The sequence below is a fragment of the Neovison vison genome, chromosome 3 (genome assembly GCF_020171115.1).
Source record: "Neovison vison isolate M4711 chromosome 3, ASM_NN_V1, whole genome shotgun sequence".
In the NCBI taxonomy this organism is placed as follows: domain Eukaryota; kingdom Metazoa; phylum Chordata; class Mammalia; order Carnivora; family Mustelidae; genus Neogale; species Neogale vison.
This window is the reverse complement of record NC_058093.1, coordinates 21,553,123-21,579,056: the sequence shown is the minus strand read 5'-3', so window position 1 is coordinate 21,579,056 and position 25,934 is coordinate 21,553,123. Positions and strand designations below refer to the sequence as shown.

At 38.6% G+C, this 25,934-nt stretch overlaps 1 protein-coding gene across 1 annotated transcript in view; it reads right to left on the bottom strand.

The window, feature by feature from the left end:
* Positions 1-6,581: 6,581 nt before the first annotated feature.
* CPS1 (carbamoyl-phosphate synthase 1) overlaps positions 6,582-25,934 on the bottom strand; it is a 126,218-nt gene continuing 106,865 nt past the window's right edge. Inside the window, exons 32-38 of the mRNA XM_044241522.1 lie at positions 24,697-24,867; positions 22,060-22,134; positions 19,064-19,162; positions 10,732-10,791; positions 9,875-9,987; positions 8,421-8,550; positions 6,582-7,675 (exon numbers count right to left, since the gene is read on the bottom strand). Of these exons, the coding sequence (XP_044097457.1) occupies positions 7,577-7,675; positions 8,421-8,550; positions 9,875-9,987; positions 10,732-10,791; positions 19,064-19,162; positions 22,060-22,134; positions 24,697-24,867 (747 nt within the window). The 3' untranslated portion in view covers positions 6,582-7,576. The remainder of the gene's footprint in view (positions 7,676-8,420; positions 8,551-9,874; positions 9,988-10,731; positions 10,792-19,063; positions 19,163-22,059; positions 22,135-24,696; positions 24,868-25,934) is intronic.

Here is a 25,934-nt window from a genome sequence, read left to right as displayed (position 1 = left end):
ACTCATCGCAACAACCCTATGGGTAGAAAGATATTCTTTTTTCCATTTTTACTGAGGAAACCAAGGTATGGAAAATTTAAATCACTTGCTCAAAATCACACAGCTACTGAGTTTCCAAGCTTGGATTCAAACTCAAGAAGACTCACTCCAGAGTCTGGGTTTTGGTCACTGACTGTATACCATTTCCATTCTGCTTCTCACAGACCCTTGAAACTCAAATGCCTGAAACAGAATTTAACATTTTCAACCATAAACCTGCTCTAACTCATGGGTTCCCTAGAGCCGGAAACTTCACACGACCTCTCTCACCGATTTGCCTAGGCAACAACATGGAGCTCGGAATCACAGCACCCTTCCTACTCTCCAGATACATCCTAACAGCTCTTCCTTCCAAACACATTATCCTCAAACTGTTTTCTCTTTCCTAGTCTAGTCCAAATGACACCCCCCACCTCCTTCTCTCCCTCCCTCTCTTTCTACCTCTCTCCTCTCTCCTGGACCCCTGCAACAGCCGGCTCCAAGCCTGGTGCTTTCAATCCATTCTTTCTTCAGCAGACAACCTGAGTTTTGCAAAAATGCAAAAGTAAGTATATTACCTTCTCACTTAAAACACTTCAACAGGGGCGCCTGGGTGGCTCAGTTGGTTCAGCAACTGCCTTCGGCTCAGGTCATGATCCCGGGGTCCTGGGATCGAGCCCGACATCGGGCTCCCTGCTCAGGAGCCTGCTTCTCCCTCTCCCTCTACTGCTCTGCCTGCTTGTGCTCTCCTGCTCTGTCAAAAAAATAAATAAAATCTTTAAAACCAAACAAACAAACAAACACTTCAACAGCTTCCAATTATCCTTAGTCAAGTGTTCAAATCCTTTAACCCCGCTTGCAGGGCTCTTACGATTTAGTCTGTGCTAGTTCCCTGGCCTCGCCATCAACCCTGGACTCACCGCGCAGTCAGACTCTGCTTCCCTCAATTCTTCAAACGCGGTATGTTTTCCTTGCCTCAGGGTCTTCATGCGCCTTGTTTCCACTGAGCATCTGCACTGTAGAATACAGCACACTTCTTCACCTAGCAAATTCTTACGCATCCCTCGGGTTTCAGATTAGATATTACCTCCTTGTGGAAGCCTGCCCTATTTGCCCCAGGCATGTGTTTATATGGCTTCTCAACTTCCCTTACTACAGCATGAATCAGGCTCTCATATAATAGCTTTTTAAAAAAACTCGCTTCATTCACCACTGGACTATAAGCTTCACAAGTCCAAATCCGCTCTATTTTATTTAACATAGCTACTCAAAAATATTGTGAAATTATTAATAAAGTTTGACACAAAAAGGCTAAAGAGAAGCAATAGATAGTATATACAAGCAGCTACATACTCCTAAATTAAGATATTTATTTTCTGCCAAAAAAAAAAAAAAAAAAGGAAGCAAGCGACAGATTTCCATAGACATTCTGTGTGAAATGTTCTATAACAGGAAGTTAAAAAGAACTAAAAGGAGTGGTAAATAACCATAAACAAACCACCATATAGAAAGTATAAGTGAAGGCACAGATCAATAAATATAATTTTTGGAGCTCAATAAATGTTTATTTATAATATCATGAGCCTGGAGATACACACAAAATTTCATAAGATTACTGAAACAATAAGTAAGATTGAAGATAATTATATTGATCTGTGATAGACTTAAAGAGAAAGTAGATTGAAGATTTGGGAAATTAATGCTGGTAGGTGTTTCCTTTACAAACTTCTCCAGCCTCCTGTATACATGAAGAGCAAAGTTAAGTCTGGATGCCAGTGGATACTGGACCTGTAGCCAATAGAGGAAACAGGAACCCCTAAATTAAGAGAAGACAGGACCACAATCATCCTAATCAAAAACTTCGTACAACGATTACTTTCTAGGATCAAAATACTGTGGATTCAATCTTGAATGTCTACGATCATTTAGGTTCCAGAAGTAAAGTCAGTAAGACAGTTTCTCTACTTTCTGTAAACTTTACTTACTGTAAAACCTTCTGCAGCACCAGACACCCTTGACTGGCTTTCAGCTCTAGGTTCAGGTTAAAGAAAAAGGATGCTGAGATGATCTGGAATTATTTACAATGGACTAACCTCAGTGGATTAAAGAAAACCATCACTGATCAACACCAACCCCATCATATGGACATTAGGACATACAGACATTTAGTTACTGTATGTGACCGAAAAACTTGCGTGGTTCCCGTACTTCTGAGAATATATTTAAAACCAGCCTTCCAAGGAGATTAGCATGGGAAAACTCGAAGAGCGTAAGTCGGGGGCCATTCCCTGATGGTTCAGTCTGCAAATTACCACCTGCTGGCTTTCAGATGTCCACGTGAAATTCAGATTCACAGATTTCAACTGAACGGAGCACCAGAGTTAGCAAGTTACTTCCTAAGCAAACAGGACCTCACACAGTACCCCAAGGCAGATAAGGATACAATTAACACCACCTGATTTTTTGTTCTGGAGGGCTCCAATGTTGGGGAGGGTCAATTCAGTGTTGTTTAATCTTATTCTGATACAATGAATAAAGCATGAGCCTAATTTACATCAAAGACTTGTGCCTCACGGTTTTAAAAAAAAAAATCTCTAAAAACTCCTATTCCTTCATATTTTAACTGCAACACCACCATTTTTCCCCTGAGGCTCCCTATATATTTTAATTATGAGTCGGAAAGAAAGTATATCAAACCTGGCAAATAATAGGACAGTATGCCCTCATCTTAATTAGAAAATATTTTTTTAAAAAGGATCCATATGTAAATCCTCTTGAATGGAGAGATTAAAATAAATGTTTCAATTTAATTAAATTATTTCATATAAATTTCATTTGCAGCTTTCTATGTAGAAATTTGTAAAGAGTTATGGAAAACACTTAGCAGAATATTTCTGTTATGCTAAAGACCTCAAAGCCCTGCCATGTTTTATCCTTCAAGATCTTTGCAATAGGGAGGTAAAAAGGAGACTATGAATGAGATTGCCAAATGCCCTTAAGTTTTAGAAAGGAAAATACAGTCATCTAGACACCGCCATTAGAATCTTTCTTTATTAATAAAATACATATATTTTTCAAGTATTTCTCTTCTTTAGTAACATGTTTTGAGCTTGTTGGATCCTCTCCCCTTTCTTGCATGTTGATATCTTGTCAGTCTTTATTAGAGCTGCCAACAACACCAAGCTTTGTGTGGGAAATTGTCATTTGGAGACACAGCATCTTTGACTTTTTTGTGAGACTGCTGCTGTTGCTTCCTTTGATAAACAAAAGCCCTTTTCTGTGGTTTGTGTGGTTCTTCAAGGGAAGGCGTTAAAGAAATAATTAGCTAGGCTGGTAGTTTCAGGAGAGGGAAGCTGCTACCAGAAAAACCTATTTTTTGTTTTGGTCAACAATCAATAGTGGGTTTTTAAAAATTTTTTTTATTTTTTATTTTTTGGCTCTAAGTCCTTTATAAAATGAAAGTGTCAAGACTCAAAATATGATCTTTAAGCAACAAGAAACAAGCACAAATGGTGCTAATTTTGACTTGCCCAGAGGTTTGTGGTTTTTTTTTTTTTCCCTCCATTATGGCATTGATTTCAACAGCTGTAGGTACTTAAACTCTCTTTCTGGAAACCTTGCACCCTACATTATGCGCAAGAGAAGAAGTAGGGACGATTATTACCAATTTTTCGCAGAGCCCCGGGAGCCACTCAGGAGGACAGGCATTCTTCCTCCTGCCACAATACCTTCACGCTCACCGGTCGTACCAGCTTCTCATAAAATAGCACAGTAATATTCATTAGGAAAGATGGAATTGTTACGTGTAAGAACAAAGGGAAAAGAAATGGTAGGAGAGAGAAGGGAAAGAAAGTTGAGCTGGTCTCTTTCAAGCTAAGGGTGCCTGAAATGAGACGTAATGAAGGGCTTTGTGGATTTGATTGGGTGTGTGTGAGCGGTTAGGGCACCTGTGCCCGCGGGGGGCCGCACCAGCAGTCACGTGGTAACGCTGGTGTGTAATTACGGAGCACTTAACTGCATTCAGCCATGGTTTGTTTCTCTGATAATTTCCACTTTCATTGTTCAAGGGGCTGTGGACACTCGTGGAAGCTGAGGTTCGAGTACCTGCAGCTGTTGAGATAAATGAATGTTGTAGCTGTCTCTGAAAGTTTCTAGTAGGAACGCTGCTTAAGAGGGAAGTGTGACGGAAGTACAGTTAAAATATTCTACTTACTTTTCCAAAGCCATAAAATCCTAAATCTATAAATGGATCATTCCTTATTCCTCTTCCTCATTTCACAAGCTGGCTGAGCTCCTTTCTCTGCCCTCCCAGTAGTGCTGGTTTTCCTCGCATGCTATTAAATTCTCAGTATGGAAAAACTACTTCGATTCCGTATTTAGCGCTACAGACTTAGCCCCTCTGTTGTCTGTCTGCACTTGTGGTACATAACAGATTCAGACATTTATAAAACGTGTTAACCTGTTTATACGAAAGAATAAAAATGTTCCAAAATCTGGCCAGATCTGAACACAAATCGGCTTCCATTTCCTTGCATTGCCCTCTGCCCACCAAAGCTCATTGTTTATTTGTGTTCAAAGTATTAAGTTTGAAACATTAAAAACAAAGATAACAAAAACAAAAATTAATGCAATTTCATATGAGCTCAAGGAAGAGAGTATATATATCTTATCTTCCATTTTCCAAAAGACCCTTTATTTCACCAACAAAAATGTGGGCTTTATTTAGGTACAACGCTGCTTGATTCATTACTATTATTCTTCTCGTTTGACTGTATTTTACAAATAGCCTGTTCAAATTAATATAGAAATTAAGAACCTTTATTAAGCAATACAAATCTTAACTATTGCTTTGAATGTCTGGTAGTTTCAGTAAGCAATGCTGTCTCAAACTATGAGTTACATTTCTAAATTTGTCGCTAGTAGCCTGATTACTTCTGTTGGAAGTGTACCTTTTCTCTTCCTGTGTGTGTGTGTGTGTTTAGATAGAGACGGATGGAAGATGATGGGTGGACGGATGGATGGATAGATAGAGGAGAAATAGATGACAGATACATACATACATACATAATACACAAATGTTAAAGTAATAATTGGGGAGGCCTGGTTGGCTCAGTCAGTAAAGCTTACAACTCTTGACCTCAGGGTTGTGAGTTCAAGCCCTATGTTGGATGTCAAGCTTACTTTAAAAAAAAAAAAAAAGTAAGTGAGAAAAAGTAAATAGGGTAAAATATTACCAATAGATAAATCTGGGTAAAGAGAATATAATTTTTATTTTTGCAATTTTTTAAGTCCAAAATTATTTACAAATTTTTTAAAATTTACATGTGGCTTAAACACATACAACCAAGATTCTGTCCTCAACTTCTATCCCTTGCCCTCTCTTTCCACACATACCCTGAGCTTATCATACAAATTACTTGTAATTTCCTTCAGCAGATGCCCTATTTTGTCTCCCCAGGAAAATATGACGTGCTGTTCCAGACAACAAATGAGGCCGTCTCCCCAGAAAAGCCTTTCTCTGATCTCTGCAGGCGAATTAAGTCTTTCTTCTTTGTGAGAAATGTGTTTTTTTTTTTTACATGTTTGTCTTCCTTATAAGACATAAAAAAAAAAAAGACTGCATTTTGTGTGACCTTAGTCACGTTACTTAACTTTTGTCTGCCTCTATTTAAAATATGGAGATGACACCACCTACTCATAGGGGTAAATCAGGTAAAGTGTTTAGAGAGGCCTGAGGTATAATAGGTGTTCATGGTGTTAGTTATTATGGTGGTGTGATGGTGGTAAGTGGTACAGTATTAGCAAAGTACTAGAATGATAGGAAAGATCATGGTATATCCTACACCAACCATTGCAGAAACTCACTAAATATTTTCAGGTATATGAACAAATGGATGCTCAGGGAGTACATTATTATAATATCAAAGGGAAGAAGTAGTGAAGGTTTCAACCACGGTGGTAACAAGGAACAGAGGAGGAGCAAATGAATTTGCAAAGCATTCATGGAAATTTACATCAAGTGGTAATCCCTTGACTATGGCATGAGAGGCAAGGGATACAAACTATTACACCTTCATTATCTTTGGACCTCCACAAAGCCCCATTTTAGGCGGTATTTCTGGGATATGCTTATCCCTGGGATATTAGTACTATCTCCACCAGGCGATAGGGATCAGCTTCTGATAGGGTCAAGTATCCCTGCGTTATGCGAGGCATTTGTTTAAAAGTTTCTTATATCTATGTGGCAATCTTTAGTCAGTGTGTAGTTGTATACATTTGAAAAGATTGAGATCAAAGACCATATATAACCACAGAACAATAATTTTTTTTAATGAGACTTGTAAACAAGGTGAGGGAACAAGAAAAAAAAAATGTAACAGCCGAGGTGTTGTTATTTTTAATATTAATTTGCTCACTCATATCCTATATGGCTTTTAAAGAAAAAGTCACATAATCCTGGCTCAAAACTGTGTTTCATCAGAGAAGTGAAGTGATTTTGTGAAATCAATTAAGTCAATGTTAAAAAAATAAAATAAAATAAAATAAATGCAAGAACACAAATGTACAGCCTCTTAATAGCATTTTATTTAAAAGTTTACAATTAGAGCACACGTAGTAACACAAAAAGTTTAACAGTGACACAGGCTGCCCTGTAGAAAGCACTTTTCTTATAGGCAGAAGGAATGGAAACCTTGTGCTTAAAATGTGTGGCGTTCATAGCATAGTACGGGGCTCAGTAGGTCAACAGAATCCATAATCTGAAGGCAGTGAACATAACTTCCAACTTATGCCAAAACCAGTGGGGGGAGGTGGGAAAAGATGGCATCAACCTGAAGACTTCACTTGGCTCAGGTTAAATCCAAAGGAAAACAAGAACAGAAAACCACCTCAGCGGCAGCTACTCTCTGCAGACATACTCCAAAACACAAAACTACAAACCAGTGTCCTTTAAAGAAATCCATACTTTAAAGACCTCTGTCACTTCTCAAGTTCAGTACTGTGGAAAGGAATAGGGATATTCCTGGGGGAGCCAGATAATTGAGAATAAGTATCAAAAAGATGCCTTACACAAAATCATGATGAAAAGGTTCATAAATTAAATCCATATTTCATTTTAACAAATTTTTATAGTATTCTGCCTTGTTAAAATGTCCTGAGTATGGCAGATGCTGTTTAAAACCAATGACAATAGTGTCTTGAAAATACATATAGTAATATTTCAGAAGATAGAGAAGCGACGTTTTCTACCTTGATCATCATTAATCAGCACCATAAAATGTTAGCTGCAAATAAGCACAGAGGTAAGTTTGCCAAAAATAAGGCATTAGAAAATAGATGAATTCTCATGCAGAACAAGTTATTTAGGAAGGAGTTTAAGAAAGGTTTGTAAAAAGGGACGGACGACAATTTGTGAAAGAAAGGAATGTTAAGGCATAGCCAAGTAAACTGAAATAGTTTGGTGTCAATATTTGTCTCCGTGGAAGACGGTTGGGGAATCAGTTCCTTTAGATCCGGTGTGGCTTGGCTTGGTTTCGGCTGGAGCCCGGTGTTGATTTCTCTATGCCATTTTCCCAGCACTGTACTGCCTGTAGTGGAAAAGACTCTTGGAGTCCACTTTGCGGGATTTCTGCACAGCCTCAGCAAAAAGTTTGGTCACCTGAAAACACAAGGGTAGGAATCTTAGTGACCCACATGACATGAAAGTGAAGATTTAATGAAGCAGGAGCAAAAGGTCAGTTTCTGCTCCCAATTTCCAAAGGGACATGCGCATGTGATGAAAGACACAAAATTTTTTATTTAATCAGGACTGTCTCCTATATTTCAGACCTTATCATGAGTAAGCTAATCCCTGCCCCTCAACTCCCCCCAGGGATTAAAACGGACTCAGGGAGGAAAAAATACAATGAGTCGAAAGTCACTGAGTCTTGAAGTACAGTTCTTCTCCGCAATAAATTTGGTGGGTCATGTCCAAGTGGAACTAAACATACCTCATGTGATCGTTTTCTGTGAATTGGACAAGTGCTTGCCCTGTATTTGGATCCTCAATTATCATTAACCTGTTGCTCTTTTATGACGGCTTTCATTTAGAAACAATGGAATAAAAGTTTGTCTCTTTATTCCATGCCACACCACGCTTTTTATTTAAAAGATAATTGCACGGCTAATGAGTAAGAATGGCTATCTGTGGCTTTTGATTATCTCAATTGCTTGATCACCAACTGTCTGTGAGGCCATGACCTACCATAATAGCACCGTTATTTTAGATTCTATTTAAAAATGCTTCTCCATTCTGAATGTTACAAGAAGGGGAGAAGAGGGATGTGCATATGTTGATGAACACTCTTAAGGGAGACATAGAAATAAGAACCTGCACATAGCTATATTTGAGGAAGAGAACATACCTGGAAATTAGTGAGGAGAGCAATTCCACTGTCAACAGCTGTCCTCCGAATCACATAATTATCATGGACAAACTTGGTGTTGTTATTGGGGAGGTTAATCACCAGGTCAATGCTGCCGTCTCTAATCAATCTGGAAGAATAATCAAAATAAACAAAAGTTTGTAGGTGGCAATGTATATTTCATAATTAGTTTTTAAAATACTAACGTAATTATTCTCTTGTGCATTCAAGTCAAAGTCATACTGAGTTGACTGCCATCTGCCCTCCTCTGTTCCTAAATAGATGTCCAAATTACATTAATTTTTTTGTTGTGTTCTTGAAAGAATTCTGATGGAAGTCTAACTAAGTAAATGGAAAGGTTTTTTCTTTCCCAAATGCTATCTATCCATAGAAGAATTGGTAATTTGATAGGTATTTACTTATTTTACAAGGAGGTTTTTCTCCAGTATTGAAGTCCATTCCACTCCCATACTCCCAATTCCCAGACTTTTACCTCACTGCCTGCTTCCCAGTGCCTCTCAGCTAATGGTATGCCAACACAGATATGTCAACAACACTTGCTTTTGAATTAAATCTCTTCACATTCTGTTGCTGGGCTGCTCTACACACTAGGGGACATTTGAATGTCAAACAGCATGAAGGTATGCTAATTGTTGTTTTACAAAGTCCTAACCAAGGGCCTATAGCGCCTTTGGAAATCTACTAAGGTGTGAACAATTTGCCCTTCTTTTATTAATTTGATAATGATTTATAGGTTGCCTTCTTTTAGCCCAAACAAATGGTAGCCATTTAACAGATTATAATATCCTGGAATAACTGAGAATTTTCTCTTATGTACCTATTGACACATACCTCTTTAAGTGTTGATGTAATGGAATTCCTAAAGACTCACATTGTGCACTAAAATAATATGTCTCACCAAATCTAATGATGACATAGCCTGAGGCATAATAACCAACCTGATTAGAGAAGAGTAAATTAGGTAATTCAATGGTTGGTGTTATCCTAGCACTCACCACAGTCTCCTGCATATAGCAGTAAATTGGACTGATTTATTCACATACAAACCTCAGTGAAATGCAGCTGGTCAATCTTATATTTGATATACACACCTACATACAATCTAAGTTTAATGTAAAATATAAAGTGCTATATTACATTCTCCATGTCTGATTCTCATCACTGAGATCTTGCTGTCCATTCAGGAAAGCATCCTTACTAGAAAATATTTTGAAAGATGCTATGTATCAATATATAGACATATGGCATTATATGTTATCGTAACAGCAAAGTTCACGAGAATGAAACTTTACTATAATCCACAGATTTATTCATCTGAAACAGCTAAGAGGACTTTTAAAAGACTTGCAATAGGGTAAAGTATTCACATCGTACTAGTTCCCCAAAATTAATCCTCTATCTGTAGGAAGATAGAACTCTGCCCCAGTTCTTACTTTCTGATGGAAGAGAGGCTGGGGTTCTGTCCTTCCTGAGACGGCCATGCCACTGGGGTGGCAGGGACATTGTTGGCATTGAGCCAGTCTGACGTGGCTTCCGTGGCAAAGAGCTGCATTTAAAATGGAAAAGTCAGTTACTGAATCACAGGGAAGGCTTTCACGGGACAAAGAAACCTAGGGGGACACACCTGTCACTTAAATCATAAAGTAGAAGAAAGTGGTATGTATGAGAAGCAAGAATACCCTGGATAGAGATTTGGACTCACTGGCCAGAGTCATGTGCACTTCAAATATTTTAAAAAATATTCTAAGGAACAACTTAATAACCTCAACTGTAACTGCTTTTGTAGAAGAAGAAATAAAGAATTATTACTGGCTGAGGATTCACTGTTATCAAACCAACAAAACCCCATGACCACAGGCCCACTCCAAACATCGGGAATCATTTTGTTTGACTGAACCAGGCTTTGCGTGAAAGTACTTGTGGCAAAGAAGTTTTGCCTATAACTGCAACAGCTGGAAACTATGACTTCATACGGAAACAAGAAAAGGAAAAAGAAAAAATATATAGGAAATGCATTGGACCTTTGTCCCAATCCTGCGTTAACTAAACTTTCTAAGTGTTTAGCTGCCAACTCCCATGGAGTTTATGGTACCTTTGTTATAACTTAAAACTAGTCTTTCTAATAATTTTATTCTATGGAAGTTTTGAAACTGTCACGTTAGTTAAATCTTTCAAGTTGAAAGGATATATTTTGAGCTATTTCATTCCTTAAGATTCATTAATGTTCTCTTTTGTGAATAGATTTCAGGGCTAACGGAAAACGACTTGAAAAAAAATTGATATCACATACCTTGAAGCCTTCATTGTGTAATTGTTCAGCCACACCAAGGAATCTGGGACGGAATGATTGCTGAAATTAAAAGAATTTAACAAAATTCACTTTTTGGATATTCTGCTCTTTATTTAGTCATGTGCAATACGTTATTCTCTCATGCCATTACAGAGGCAATGCCATATGTTGCCAGGTGCTTTTGATTCAAAGGTGACTAGTTCGATCCTCTCATTATCCTAGAGTGAGTACCGAGTTCTTACTGATTTCTCCCTATAGGTAAAATTACATCCACATAGTCTTGCTCTCTACAGTCTGACTTTTCACCTTGCCCTCAAATTCTTCCACTCCCTACTTAATCCACTTTGTCTGCAGATTAAGATCCACCTTGGTCCTACCTGGATCGTTCTCCAGGTCAGGGAGAATTTAAACACACCTGGGTTAGGAGTCCAACACCAGGTCAGCCTTGTTGATGGTTCTGTCTGCTCAACCGGTTCTACCCGCTGAATTCTAACTCGGTCCTGTTCTTAGTTGACTGGGACCTGTCCTAACAGCTTACGCATACCTCCCTTCAATAAGTCAACCATTTTGGACTCAAGTTTGCATTAACTTTAAAGTAAAGAATGAAAGAATGGGCTCTAGAGTCACTAAGCTGCCTTTGAGATCCTGGTTTTACCATTCATTTTTAGTGTGACCTTAGAAAAATTAATGTCTTTGAGTCCCCGTTTCTTCCTTTTTAAAATGGCAGTGAGCATGGTAGTGTATCTTTTCTTGGGACTCTACAATAAACTGGGTGACCTTGAGAAACTTACTTAACCCCTCTGTGATGTACTTTCCTCATCTGTTAAATGGGAATAGCAACAGTATCTGTGTCAAAGGGTCATTGTGATTATTCAATGAGTTAGTTTATAAGTAAGCACTTCTTAAAAGTGTCAGTATAGGAACTTAGTCCATTAATAGTTGTTGTACAAAGTTACTTGCCCATTAATAGTTCTCATTAAGTATTCATTGTTATTATTAAAACACTTGTTTTTTCAGCCTCCCAGAGACTAGATTCCCGCCCCTGGACACTAGTTTCTAAGTCTGACTTCCTCTACTGGCTGTCATATTTCAAAAATAAGCCAACTTTTTCCTCACATATATTTTACTTCCAGACAAGTTTTCCTCAGGTTCCATCTCCCAATTCAGATATGTTCTTAGAGCCCATTGTTGTGAATTTCCTAGAGCCTTAGCTGGACCCATCTGGTGTCTAGGTCCCACTTTCCCTGGACTCCTGCACATTGTCAGCAGGGTTCCTCCATTCTGAACTTACCCCTTCCTGTGACCACAAACCAGTATTTGCAAGACAGTGATCAGGGTGAGAGAAAAAAAAAAAAAAAAAGCCAAGTGACCTACCCAAAAGTCAATCCCTTACCTTGACCTCATTAACTGAGGAATGTTTGGGTAACTGAGCTAAACAGCACACGGTTACAAACGTATCTATTCTGCCTTTGGCTAAACATGTTAACTGTTTTCTCTTGTAAAAAGTTTACAAACAGATGAAATAATTTGGTTACTTCAGTACATGTTTTATAATCTATTTAGAAACCAAGCTGGCAACAGCTAAAAAAAAAAAAAAAAAAAAAAAAACCAAGGAGATGATCTTAGTTCAGAGCCTCAAAGAAACTAAAAATTGTGATAATAAAACATATCAAGATCCTTGCACAATTTTGATAATGTTCAGCCCATAAAACCTCCTAATATTTACTTGCAGAGGCTTTCTGAGAACAGACCTAAATCCTAGGAAAAGACTCCAAAGACTATGTTCAAATATAAAATTCTTTTGGATTCAGGCTCTCTCAATCCCAGAACTGCAGTTTTATGAGAGGAAACTATTGGCAAATAGAAAAGATAAATGCGACTGGATGAATCTCAGCTAAGGCGGGCTCAGGGGTTATTCACGGACAGTCTTCTAGAACACAAATTGTAACCATGCCCAGGATAGTAGCTTTCCATTCCTGCTTAGGACCAAACAGGAAGAAATGGGCCTTAGTTGCAAGAAGCTCATGCCTAGACGTAAAGAAAATATAGAAGTATAAAATCAGAGTAACTCAGTGACCTTAGAGTAATTTAATGAGGCATATGGCAGCCTCCTTAAGAGTAGGTTAGACAGAATAATGGCACAATGACTTGATTCTACTTGGAAAGCAGGGGCTGAATTAGATGGCATTTTAGGTTTCTTCACATTTCAAGGTTCCTTGAAATATAGTAAATATACATGAAATATTCTAAATGAACTTCTGAATCTCCCTGATTTGGAACACTACATTGTGACCTTCTGCTAAACACAGGACAGACTTAATTAAGTAAGCACCGGAGCACATTAGAAGATGCAACATAAAATTGTCCAACAAGTTATTAACTGATACACTAATCGTGTATTGAACAAACTATTCTCAATTTCTTAAATTTTTTCCCTAGCAAAATGCCACTAATAATATATAGCCATGTGATAACATAACATTGAAACCATTTTCTAAAATACAGTTTCAGGGGCACCTGGGTGGTAAAGTTGATTAAACGTCCAACTCTTGGTTTCAGCTTAGGTCGTGATTCTCAGGGTTGTGGCACTGAGCCCTGTGTGTGCTCTCTGCCCAGCTCGGAGTCTGAGATTCTCTCCCTCCCTCGGCCCCTCCCCACCAAATGCTCTCTCTCTAAAATAAATAAATCATTTCAGGGCTCCTGGGTGGCTCAGTGGGTTAAAGCCTCTGCCTTCGGCTCAGGTCGTGAGCCCAGGGTCCTGGGATCGAGTCCCGCATCAGGCTCTCTGCTCAGCAGGAAGCCTGCTTCCTCCTTTCTCTCTGCCTGCCTCTCTGCCTACTTGGGATCTCTGTCTGTCAAATAAATAAATAAAATATTTTTTTAAAAAATAAAAAATATATCATTTCACAAGCACAGCAGTTCTCAAAATGTTGTTCCCCAGGAAATCAGTATCACTGAGAATCTGTTTAAAATATAAAAGTTAAAGGGCACCTGGTGGCTCAGTCAGTTATGCATCTATCTGCCTTCGGCTTAGGTCATGACCCCAGGGTCCTGAGATCTAGCCCTGCATCAGTTTCCTTGCTCAACAGGGAGCCTGCTTCTCCCTCTCCTCCTTGCTCCTGCTTTCTCTCGCTATCTGTCGCTCTTTCTCGAATAAATAAAATCTTTTAAAAAAACAAAACAAAGTAGAAAAGTTTGGGTCCCGCCTTAGATCTGTGAAATCAAGAACTCTGAGAGTGGATCTCCATAATCTGCATTTTAACAAACCTTCCCAGTGATGCACACCTAAGTTTAGGAGGAGGAGGGAAGAAGAAATAGGAGAACCATCCTTCACTCATTTTGTAATTTGAGGTGAAGATCCATTAACCTTGGCCAAAGTCACAATGAAAAATGTTGAGGAAGGAGTACCAGAATGTAATTTTTTTCTTTGCTATTTTAAAGTAAAATAAGTCAGCAAGTCCTCTAAGACCTGCAGACACCAGTCAGAACCTCATTATGGAGCTGTTTCAATGCTGTCCCCCAAGTGGAAAAGATAAATATCCAACATGACAGTATTGGCAGTTCCCAGCCGGGGAACCACTCTGCCTTCTAGTCTGGGGTGTTGGCTTTCATAGCCACATTATAAACTTCTATCAAACATGTATTGAACACTTGTGACACATAAAACAGCCTCTCCACAAAAAGAAATTACAGCTGTCAGCTTGCATCTGAGTAGCCCCAGATTTAATAGCTGATTGAAAATACCTGGGTAAGAAACCATTTGTTACTAAAGGTGAAAAGTACAAGCTGATTTATTTCCTGGAAAATGTTTATAAGAAAGAAAGCCCTTTAAAAATGAAAAAACAAAAACAAAACAAAACAAAAAACCATATTTCCTCCAATTATCATTTTCACATTATTCTAACTTCTGGCCGCAGAACAGAAAGTCCAGTTAATGTTGTGTGGTACTTGTGGATTCTACAGGGACATCTGCATCGACAACTCTATGGTTGTTCCTAATGATTCTGTATTGAAGATAAAAGGTTATTCATGTCACTTGGCGTTGTCTTTTTCAAATAAAACGCTTGCTTTGTGTTTCGGAGCAGGGCTGAAGCCGCAGATGTCAGGATGGCGCGCGCCGCCCCACAAACATCGTTGAATAGCCCAATCAGAGGCGAAAAGACAGTGAGTGCTCTTGATCTACTCTAGAGTAAATCATTCATTGTTAAAGGGTGTTCCAGAAAACTTCCGAACAAGGCAGATTGCCTACTCATAGCAACTAAAAATAAATCCTGATGGGTTGAAAGGAGGCTGGAAATATTGCAGGAAAATAAAGGATGATTTTGTTGCCATATAAACCTACATTATGCCTTTTTTATGTTAGGATCTGGGCCTATGGAAAGCCTCTTGTTAGCGACCCAGTGCATGTAATAGTTGACAAGAATCCTTTGACAAAATCTAAATCTTGACTTTTCTCCCCCTAAGTTCTAGTTATACACAATTGATGTTATGAATATTTCAAATTCCTCAGGTGATTTGTCCCATAGGATCTAACTTCGGGAGGGCAGAAACGGAAGGTCTGTGTGTGTAAAGGAGTAGGGTAGGAAAGAGAAGAGAAAAAGGAGGTTAGGAGACTGAAGTGCAACAAATTAGCATGCACATGCCCCCCCCCACACACACACAAACTCTATTTACTAGATGTTGAGAAGTGGCTGATACTTGCTAGTAATACATTACTATTTAAAACATGTGTTAAACTACCAAAAATAAGGAAAAAAAAATGTTTCCTGGCTCAGAGTCATTTTTATCTCTCCTCCGTAATCTCTCTTTTCCCCCAATTTTTTCTTGCAACCTGTTGTGAAAATGAATGAGTTAAGGTATCTTCAATTAAATGCTTGTGTTTGTCACAGGAAGGTGGGTCAAGTTGGGGACATCAGAGAAAAGGCCTTTCCCTCAAATAAATGGGACAGGTCCTGACTATCTTCCTCACTTCTCCATGGAGGAATAATTAAGCAAGTTAACTGCTGTGGTGTTGGCTACAAGCATTCATCTGTGCATGAAGTCTACACGGCATCAGGCTGAATTAATGATTATCTTAAGAAATCAAAATTCAGTGGTGGATTTCTTTCTTAGAACTTCACTCAAGAACTCAACTAACCGTGTTCCTTTGTATTTACTGGTTCTAATGCCCATTAGCATATTAGCACAGAGCCCCTAATGTCCATATATTGTATTATATTAGCAGTACTTTTTTAGGTCCTTCTCACTTCTGACTTTATATATTTGAATGAGTGAATTATTCTGACCATGCTGAATCATGTAAAATAAAATGATTTTTTTAGAAGTGCAATGCATGCTGAAAATACGGAACCTGAATTACTTTGTCCACCGTCCCTAGGAAGTCTGAGTATACAAGGCCTCGGTTAGGTTTGGTCCCGTGCTATCTAAGAAGATACCCAGTGAGTTTTCCAGCTATTAATGCTCCAGTTAGTATATCCTGTCATGTTGTTCAGCTAAATTTATGACGCATTTTTAAAAGTCACTCTCAGAGACAATCCACCAGATGGTAACAGAGAGCGTGTCCTTGAACTGCCGGGAGGGGCAGCTCTTCCTGGCCACCCTCGCTGACTAGGTCAGAAAGTGACTCTCATCCATCTCCTGCTAATCAATTCTACCATAGCTACTAATACTTTATTAAATATAATTTTATATTAAGCATTTCTTTATTTTTTAAAAAGACTTTATTTACTTATTTGCCAAAGAGAGAGGGAGCACAAGCAGGGGGAGCGGCAGGCAGAGGCAGAGGCAGAGGGAGCAGCAGACTCCCTTCTGAGCAGGGACCCTGATGTGGGGCTGGATCCCAGGATCCTGGGATCATGACCTGAGCCGAAGGCAGATGCTCAACCAATGGAGCCCCTGACACCAGCATCCCTTAAACATTTCTTTAAATATACCTTTTAAACTTTATAATTAAAATAGACACATATCTAAAGCCCCAACGTTGTGCACTTACACACAAGTATAAAGTTATAAGAAGTCATGTAGCTGCTGCCATACTGATCTCTTTAAAAAAGAGCATGCTGAAAGATAAAACTTCAGTGGGCAGAACCTCATTCCTTTAAGACACCTCTTTTTACCCTACAAAATCCTCTTTTTTTCCTCCAACCATAAAGCAAAAAATTCTGTTCACTGATGTCAAAATCACACAAATACCTCATAGGGATTGAATTAATTTTTGCTTAATATTTCCCGCAGCACTAGAACCAAACAAGGCACAATTTTATACCTCACTGCCTTCTTAAACTGGTATTTTAAAATGTTAGCACTATTATGATTAGTTGTGAAGACGGGGACTAAGGGCACAGTCTCCTCTGAATGCCCCCAGGTCTCACATTAAACTTTAAGCCATAACTGGAAGTTGGGCCAATACTCTCCTACTTGTGACTTAATAATACTTAATACTCATTTATAACATGATGAGTCTCTCATATGGTGTGATGTGTCTCCAAACTGCCATTAAGCTTCACGATTGCAAGTCATCTTGTTAGCCTCTGCTCTAACTGTTCTCCATCTCCCTTTCGGCACCTTGATGAAGCAAAATTCCAAGTTGCTCTTTGCAGAAACTTCTCCAAAGCCACTAACGCATCCAGTCTCCAGAGGCTAATTTGCTGATATGAAGACACCCTAATGAGGTGGTATCTATAATAATCACCCACGGGCTTGAGAATACCTGGTACTGTTCTAATTATATTTTTATTGATTTTTATGTAACCATGCAGGGTTTGAGCTTATTAAAAGTACGGCAGGGGTGATATCTAAGACCAGCTATTGTTTTTATAGGACCCAAGAATTTATCCGAAATATAAGTGTAAGACCAGGTGGAAAGTATTTAGTATTTTTTAGGAAATTTATAAACAGAACAGACAAATGATTTCCATTTGATGTGCAATAACAAAAAATTAATAAGCAAAGCAACAATAATTAATAAAGCAACTGCTTAAGAAAGCAATAATAAAGCAATAATGCCCTTTCGCACTGAATAAAGATATTCTCTTATAATTTTTTCACTTGGCTTTGACTCAGAAGACTTACCAAATAATGATACTCAAGAACCTCCCCAGGATACTGTGGACTCTGCTAACTTTCTTAAGCCCATTAAGCTCCTTCCCTTCAAGAACCTTCTGTCAGTTGAGGAGTGAGAAAATCCCTCCAGTAATGCCCAAGTCTTCTTCGGGTTTGGATCTTTGACATTTACAAATGGTCCTCAACGTGAAAAAGTTCAACTTTGCAATAGTGAAAGCTATACACATTCAGTACCCACCATACTTTAAATTCTGAATGTTTGTCTTTTCCCAAGCTGGTGATAGGCAGTAGGATACTCTGTAGTGATGTGGGCAGCAGCGGTTCCCAGTCAGTCCGCATGAGCGTGAGGGAGAACAACCCACACACTTAAAACCATTCTGCTTTTCACTCTCAGTACAGTATTCAATAAACTACATGAGATAGGCAATGCTTTATTATAAATGGGCCTTGTGTTAGAAGATTTTGCCACACTGTTGGCTGACATAAAGTGTTCTGAGCGCACTTAAGAAAGGCTACACTAAGCCATGATGCTCGGGAGGGTAGGTATATTAAATGCATTTTGACTTCGGATATTTTCAACTTATGCTAAGTTTACTGAGGCATCACCCCACCATAAGATGTGGAAGATCTATATATTTCCAAGTTGAAATGTGAATGAAGGAAGGTAAGGAAGGAAGGAACAAAGGTGAGGAAGGGATCAGAGAGCTTCAGCGGGGGATGTGTTGGGTTTGAGACATCATATTAGAGGTATTCAGGAGATGGCTGGAAATATGGGATAATGAAGGATGAAGATTTAAAGGTGACAGTTATGGATAGGACAGTGGATTCCACAGACATGAACTGGCAAAGGGGAAAGTCAAGAGATAGAGACAGAGAGAAAGACGAAGTGAGACTCAACTTTATGGAAAGCATATGTTCAAGGGCTAAGGAGGAAGAACTAAGAGCAGAGCACATAGGAAAGATGTAACCAAGAAACAGAAGAGATTCCTCTTTAAGGCATCCTAAATCCTTTTCAGAACAAATAACCTTTTCACTAGAGACCTTCCTTCTTTTCGTCTTATTTATTCACTTATTTGTATTGATTGCTACAATGGAAAAAAGCAAAACCCAGGGAACGTATAGAGAACAAACATCCATTTTTTATATTAGTTGCTGTTTTCTTTAGTGGAGCTTAAAACAAATCTCCCCTCTTTTATACCACAATTCAGGTCCTTTCTCAGCCACTTCTAGCATGTGCCCGGGGGCATGCACACAACCACACACCACTTACCTGGATTCCAATCAGGATGCCCTTCTGGGGTATCTTAAACCCTGTGGAAAGCATTGCCTTTAGGAAAGCTGTGTGAATACCTTCACCAAAGCAAGCCACCTGTTTAGAATAAATTAAAATGTAAAATAAGAAGAAGCAAACACTAGTCAACAGCTCTTACTGATAAACAAATACAAATCAAAGCACTTTACCCCTAGACCCCTTTGCTAGCTTTTATTGAGTTGCCCAAAGACCATGCAGTCTGAATCCTGGGATTAACAAAGCTGGCCAGGGCAGATGTATCTTGTGTTTTTAATTAAGCATAATGAATGAATAAGCAATTCTTTCCCTATTCAACAACACTCCATGGAGCAACATAACTGGATTCTACTGTGAGTTATTTGGATACAAATCACAGCGTCTGGTCCGTAATGTGGTAAGTTACCAAATGTGAATATGACTTAATGTTTAAATAACAGTATATGTCACGTACACGATGCCATGGTGCGTGAATTCATGGGTCAGTAGCTCACATGCATAACTGCTGACCAATTGGTTGGGAATCATTTGGTACAGCTTATGAGAAAGCTTTTTGAGAAATTCAATGAATCCATGAAAATCTCAATTTAAAATCATTTTCATAAAATGAACCAAAATGCCCTGTTTAGACTAGTTCTGAACGCCACAGCCTTATGTCAATCAATCAATCAATCAATAAATAAAAACCATTCCAAACTAACATGTAATGTTTGGGAGACACAGAAGTTTCAGCGAGGGTAACTGTGCTATTAGATAACTACAAGTCACATGGCCCCATAACCATAGAGCAAGTGGTATATTTGAGCATGATGGGAATAGATTCTGCCATGCATATCATCATTTGGCACAGGTACAGAACCACCATTATAGTAAATAACACTGATGGCTAAATTCACTCTTTAAGCAAATGACTCCCTTCTTGTGAAAAGGATGTTCTCAAGACTATGACCTTCAACCAATCACAAGTACACGCTACTTTTCAGCAAACTCCTTCTTTGGTCAATTAATGGTCAACTAGCCTCAGTAACATCAACCTCAGTTAATGAAACCCAAATTCTACTGACAGGACCAGGCAATCCCGTCATAAAAGCACACAGAGCAACACACAAGAGGTTTCAGCAGTTTTCTACAAAAACAAAACAAAACAAAACAAAAACCAAAAAACACAGAACACAGTCAGATATTCAAGTAAGCTCAGGTCTAACATAGCCACCTTGCCACTAAAAAAAAAATAAAACAGCCCTTACCTAGATCAAGAAGTAAAGGTTTACCCGACAACAAGCCATCTCAACACTGAAAATGTCTCTTCGAAGCATAACTGAGATTTCACCTAAGCTAGAATTATTATTCTGATCTCAGTTATAAAATAGCCCTTGTGGGGTGCCTGGGTGGCTCAGTGGGTTAAGCCGCTGCCTTCGGCTCAGGTCATGATCTCAGGGTCCTGGGATCGAGTCCCGCATCGGGCTCTCTGCTCAGCAGGGAGCCTGCTTCCTCCTCTCTCTCTCTCTGCCTGCCTCTCTGCCTACTTGTGATCTCTCTCTCTCTGTCAAATAAATAAATAAAATCTTTAAAAAAATAAAAAATAAAATAGCCCTTGTAACATCCTACTCAGTGACACCTGGAAGTAGGACTCTAATAATAGAAGAATTAACTCTCTACTTCTAAAATAGAGCACAACAAAGGTGAGCTGAGCTTCTAATTCTTTTGTATTTTCCTATTTCAACAACTCCAATAATGTATGTCTGGAGGCAGAATGGACATAGGCAGTGACAATAAGTTTGCCATACTAGAGAAAACAGCACAAAGGAAAGCCGATCTCTCCCGGATCTGAACCCTGGATCTGCTGAAAACAGCCCTGCTACCGAGTGACCCTGGGATCCGTGTGGGTCTGAAGAGCATCTCCTTAAACAGCAGAGAACCGTAATGCAGGCCCCTCGTTTTAAAGATAGGTTTTCTCACCTGGTAAATTAAAAGCGGCAGCAAAGGAGCTAAGAGAAGGCAATCGCCAGTCCAAATACAAACAAGATAGCCATTTATTCCTCACTCCCTGCCTCCCTGTCTCGCTTTACCTCTCAGCACAGATGTTGCTTGTAACCAGGCAACCACATAAGACATCACATATTTATTGTAATTAAATATTTTCCCCTTTCAGGTGTTCCTTAATAGCAAGAGGAAACTATAATGCCTCACAGTCTGATGTTGCCACTCTGATGTGCACTGATGAGAATCTGAAGGTTGTATCTAGTAAGTCTGTCAAGGGCTGGGTGATTCATAAAATGTCCTGACACTGACACGTAGGGAACTTTCTAGAATCTGACAGTTCTCTACAAGAAACACAGTTCACATTCTTAAGAAACCTTCGGCTGACAAGAGTCCCAACACAAGTGAAGAGGGACATCCAGTGGCCAATCCCATTATAGGTTTTAGATAATCCCCCAGGAGATTCACGTTGCTTTGCAAATTTTTTTGAGATTTTTGCATTTATCTGCAGATTCCACAATGTTTAGGTCTGCAGTCTTTCCAATGCTGTACAGTCATTCTACATATTGCTAGTAAAAACCCAATGATTTAATTCCATAGTAGCAAGACGCTGAGGGAGGTAGAGGTGGGAAGTGCTGTTACAGAGAGATCTTGAAATGAAAACTTAAAATAAAGCAGAAAGACTCGGGAGATATTTACTTAGACACGTAAAGAAATATTTTGGAATCTGTTCTCAATGTGTAATGTGGAAATGAATTAGGAACACATACATTAGATTCATGAGTTAAATATGTGTGAAAATTTAGACTCTGGTCCACGAAAGTACAAGACTTTTCTTTAGCTCAAAATTCTTCAGCCCTTTCAGACTTACTCTGATAACAGAAGTTTGTGTCCCCCTTTATACTTAATAACTTACTTACTGTATTATGCTCAGCTCATAAAACCGTAGATTTCAAAGTAGATTTAATGAAAGCATTCATGGATCATTAACCAGTTACCTCTCCAGTGGAAGCCATCTCACATCGCAGAATGGGGTCTGCATCCCTCAGCCGGGGCCAGGAAAACATTGGAGCCTGTCAGAAATAATGGGGAGGAAAAAGATGTGAGAGAAAGGTATAAAAGGAATAAGAGAGGATAAATCTATTTAGTGAACCGGTTCTCTCACAGGTTTCATTTAGGCTATGGTAGACACATAAAAAAATCTCTTTGGTCTAAGCATCTGACTTGAAAAACAGCTTTAAAACTCTGTTCCAAGAATTTCTTGAGCTCTTGGCCAAAAGCTTGGGTTAAATAATCACAGATTATTTCTGTAAATAGGGCCCCTGTGACCAGTCTAGTCCAGTGTTTCTAATCTGGCCTACACATATTCTTATTGGAGTGATTTCAAACAAAGTCTACTGGGCATTGGTCTCCCCAAGCACAAAGTTCAAACACATTTTTTTCTTGGTAGGCTTTGGAAACATTCCTCTTCTTTTTCTGATCATTTGAACTTGCAACAGGCAACCATGCCAGAAATGTCTGTCTGTAAGCTGACTTCTGAGACACTAAACTGTTGTTGACACCTCTTAAAAAGCTTTGAAAAACATTCTGCTTGGGCACACTTCTGCCCAGAACTTTCATGTGTAATAGAACATAGATAAGAGTGTTTCTTCTTCATTTATTTTATCGGTGTAGTTCATGAGGATCCAAGTCCTGGTTTCTTGCATCTATCCGTATTTCTAGTGTGGACTCTTCTTTGACTCTGGTACCCTTCCAGAATCCTGGGATTCTAGCTCGAGGTCACTTCACAAGGTCCTCCTTAGTCAAGTTATGTATTTCTCTACTCTCGCTTTTCTGTGCTCTCATCCAGGAACATCCATCCACCCCCCTAGGCCTGTGTTAAGACTGTCTATAAAGGAGCCATTCATTTTTTAAAAAAGTCAAGATTCATATACAATGATAATTAGGAAAGAAGTAAACTAGAAGATACGGTGCGTTTTGAAAGATGCATATCTGTCCTTCATTACTGTTTTTAACTGGATATTATTTCATACACATATGTGTATGCATAGTTCTGTGCCTATGAATTCAGAAACATCAATTTGAAATGTATCTAGAATTTCGAGTGGGAAATATTTTTCAGGGCCTTCTACTTATTGGTCTCAAACAAAGAAATACTATGCATTTTTTTTTACCTACGTATAATTCCCACTGAAAGCTTTAACAATTTATGTTGTGTCATAGTCTCCAGGAATAAAGTGCAACCCTTCCCCAATATAACAAGTGACATTCCATCTCAATGCCCTGTAAAATCTAAGTCATCCTAAATTATTAAGCTAAATAAGATTAATAATTATTTTTTTATTTATAGCTTCAACTTAAAGCTTCCACTATAAAAGTCAGAAGTCAGAGTCTCAGCTGTAACACAATTATGACTCAGGTCACTAGGACATACAGGAATGGAAGTCTTTTGAAAGGCATCCAAAGTATATAAATGTCATATAAATACATCACACAATATAAATTGATTCCATCTTATATTTTTTCTAAAACATTCAAATATATTTATATAGTATCTCACTAATCCTCATACTTGATTAATGAAGTAAAGTCATAATTATAAATACTCTGTGCCTGGGTGTGCTGAGGCAGCTAGAGGAGCTCAATGGTTTTATTATTAAAGTATTATTAGAAATATACATCTAGGGGCGCCTGGGTGGCTCAGTGGGTTAAGCCTCTGCCTTCAACTCAGGTCATGATCTCAGGGTCCTGGGATTGAGCCCCGCATCGGGCTCTCTGCTCAGCGGGAAGCCTGCTTCCTCCTCTTACCTCTGCCTGCTTCTCTGCCTACTTGTGATCTCTGTCAGTCAAATAAAATCTTTAAAAAGATTTTAAATAAAATCTTTAAAAAAAGAAAAATAAATATACAACTATATTGGAAATTAGAGAGCAAATCTTAGACATTCCTTGCCAATCTTCACAGAGGTGCCATGAATTTCATTTCCTTCATGGCACTACCATGAATAGCAACGGCTATTTCAGCCTTTCAAGAGAAAAAAATTGTGCTGCTGAAGAAAATAGGAACTAAGCAAGGAGGCCAACGTAGTTAGAATTTAACCAACAGTACAAGGTAACACTTTTTACAAGACCCATGTATTCCTGAAGTCTTGACATAATTCCAAAGGGACACAATTCAAGCCTTATCCTAACAAAATATGTCCGGAATTTCTGTTTACCAACCAAACCAACACTACTGTGTATCAATTGCAATATCATAGTTTATAATTCACTCAGCTAGTTGGTTTTGAAGTTATATATTTCTAAATGATTTTTTTATTATTTTTGAAATGGATAAAAATTGATATAAAGTTGCTTGTGTAGATATTCAAAGGAAACATCATAAATCCCTGGTCTAACACTTTAGTTAGAAAGTTCATGAAGTATCAAAATTATTATTTTTTTTACATTAAAAAAAAATTTTTTTTTTAAGTAAGCCCCCAATGTGGGGCTTGAAGTCATGACCCCCAAATGAAGTCACATGCTCTCCTACTGACTGAGCCAGCCAGGCATACCTCGAGATTATTTTTGATGAAAAATTTTTCCTTTAATTTCTTAAAACTTAAAAAAATGATTGATAGATTTTTTTTAAATGTTACCTTAATTGCAACATAATCAGCAGGAATTATGGGATGGTCCAATGTGGGAAGGGGTTTCTCATCAATGTTCTCTCCAATCATCACCTTGGTGGCCACATCAATGAAGTCTACCCCCAGTGTCTTGGAAACAAAGGGGAAGGATCGAGAGGCTCTCAGGTTACACTCAATCACCTGGAGAGACGGACAACAAAATTCAAAAAAAAGAGAAATGATGGTGAGATCCAATGACAACATATTAACGTTCTCCCTGTCACCTGGGTTCTAGCTGTTTTTTACTGGAGCCAGCTCTTCTTTTGCCAGACTCTTCCTTTTCTCCCCGCTGCTCGCACTTTGGCTAACCAGTTTCCTTTTAGTATCTTTGAATTCTGACCTTCTTCCATCTGCTTTCCACAACTTCATCTCCACACACTGCTGATAGATTTTAATGCAGAACTCAGATAATGCCATGTCCCTGTTGAAAAGTCTTCACTGGGTTTCCACTGGCCATCGGATGAAAGTCTGGTCCTTGAAGGCTTTCTATTCTCCTGCCTCAATCTATCTCTCTATGTTATCTTGTACCATTTCCCTGAACCCAATTTTACTTTTCAAGTTTGCCCTGCACTATTTACCTAGAAAAATGATCTTGCTAAACTGAACTAGTTGCTATCTCTTCAAATGTGCCAAATTTTCTCTTAGATGTTCTATTTATAATGTCCTCTCTACCTTCTTTTGTTTGTCAAAATTCCAGCCATTCTTAAAATCCACTTAAAATACAAAAATCACCCTTGAAATCCAGCCCAAACCAGGTACAACACTCAAACACATGCTCAGCCACACGCGCACACACACACATACACACGTAGATATGCTCTCTATGACTTCAGTACCATGTATTTGTACATTCCTTCCAGCAACTATTATATTCTAACTTATGCTATGGTTGTCTACAAAGTCATCTTCCCAGTCCTCGCCAAACTGAATATCTTTGAGAGCAAAGGCTGTGACTTATCCATCTTTATTGCCACCATGTGATTTCACATAGTAGATGCTGCTGAACCAATTCTGGTTACTGACTGGTTACATTAAATAGACTAATTAAGACTATTCTAATTGATTTAACAGTTTTTGTACATCAATAGTATCTGAGACTCCAGTGTATACAATTTGTGACTATCTGACGTATTCAGATAGTCAATGTGTCCGTCTTTCTGTACTGCAGATGGCAGACAGCGATCCTGTTTCCAGTGGGTCGGAGTGCT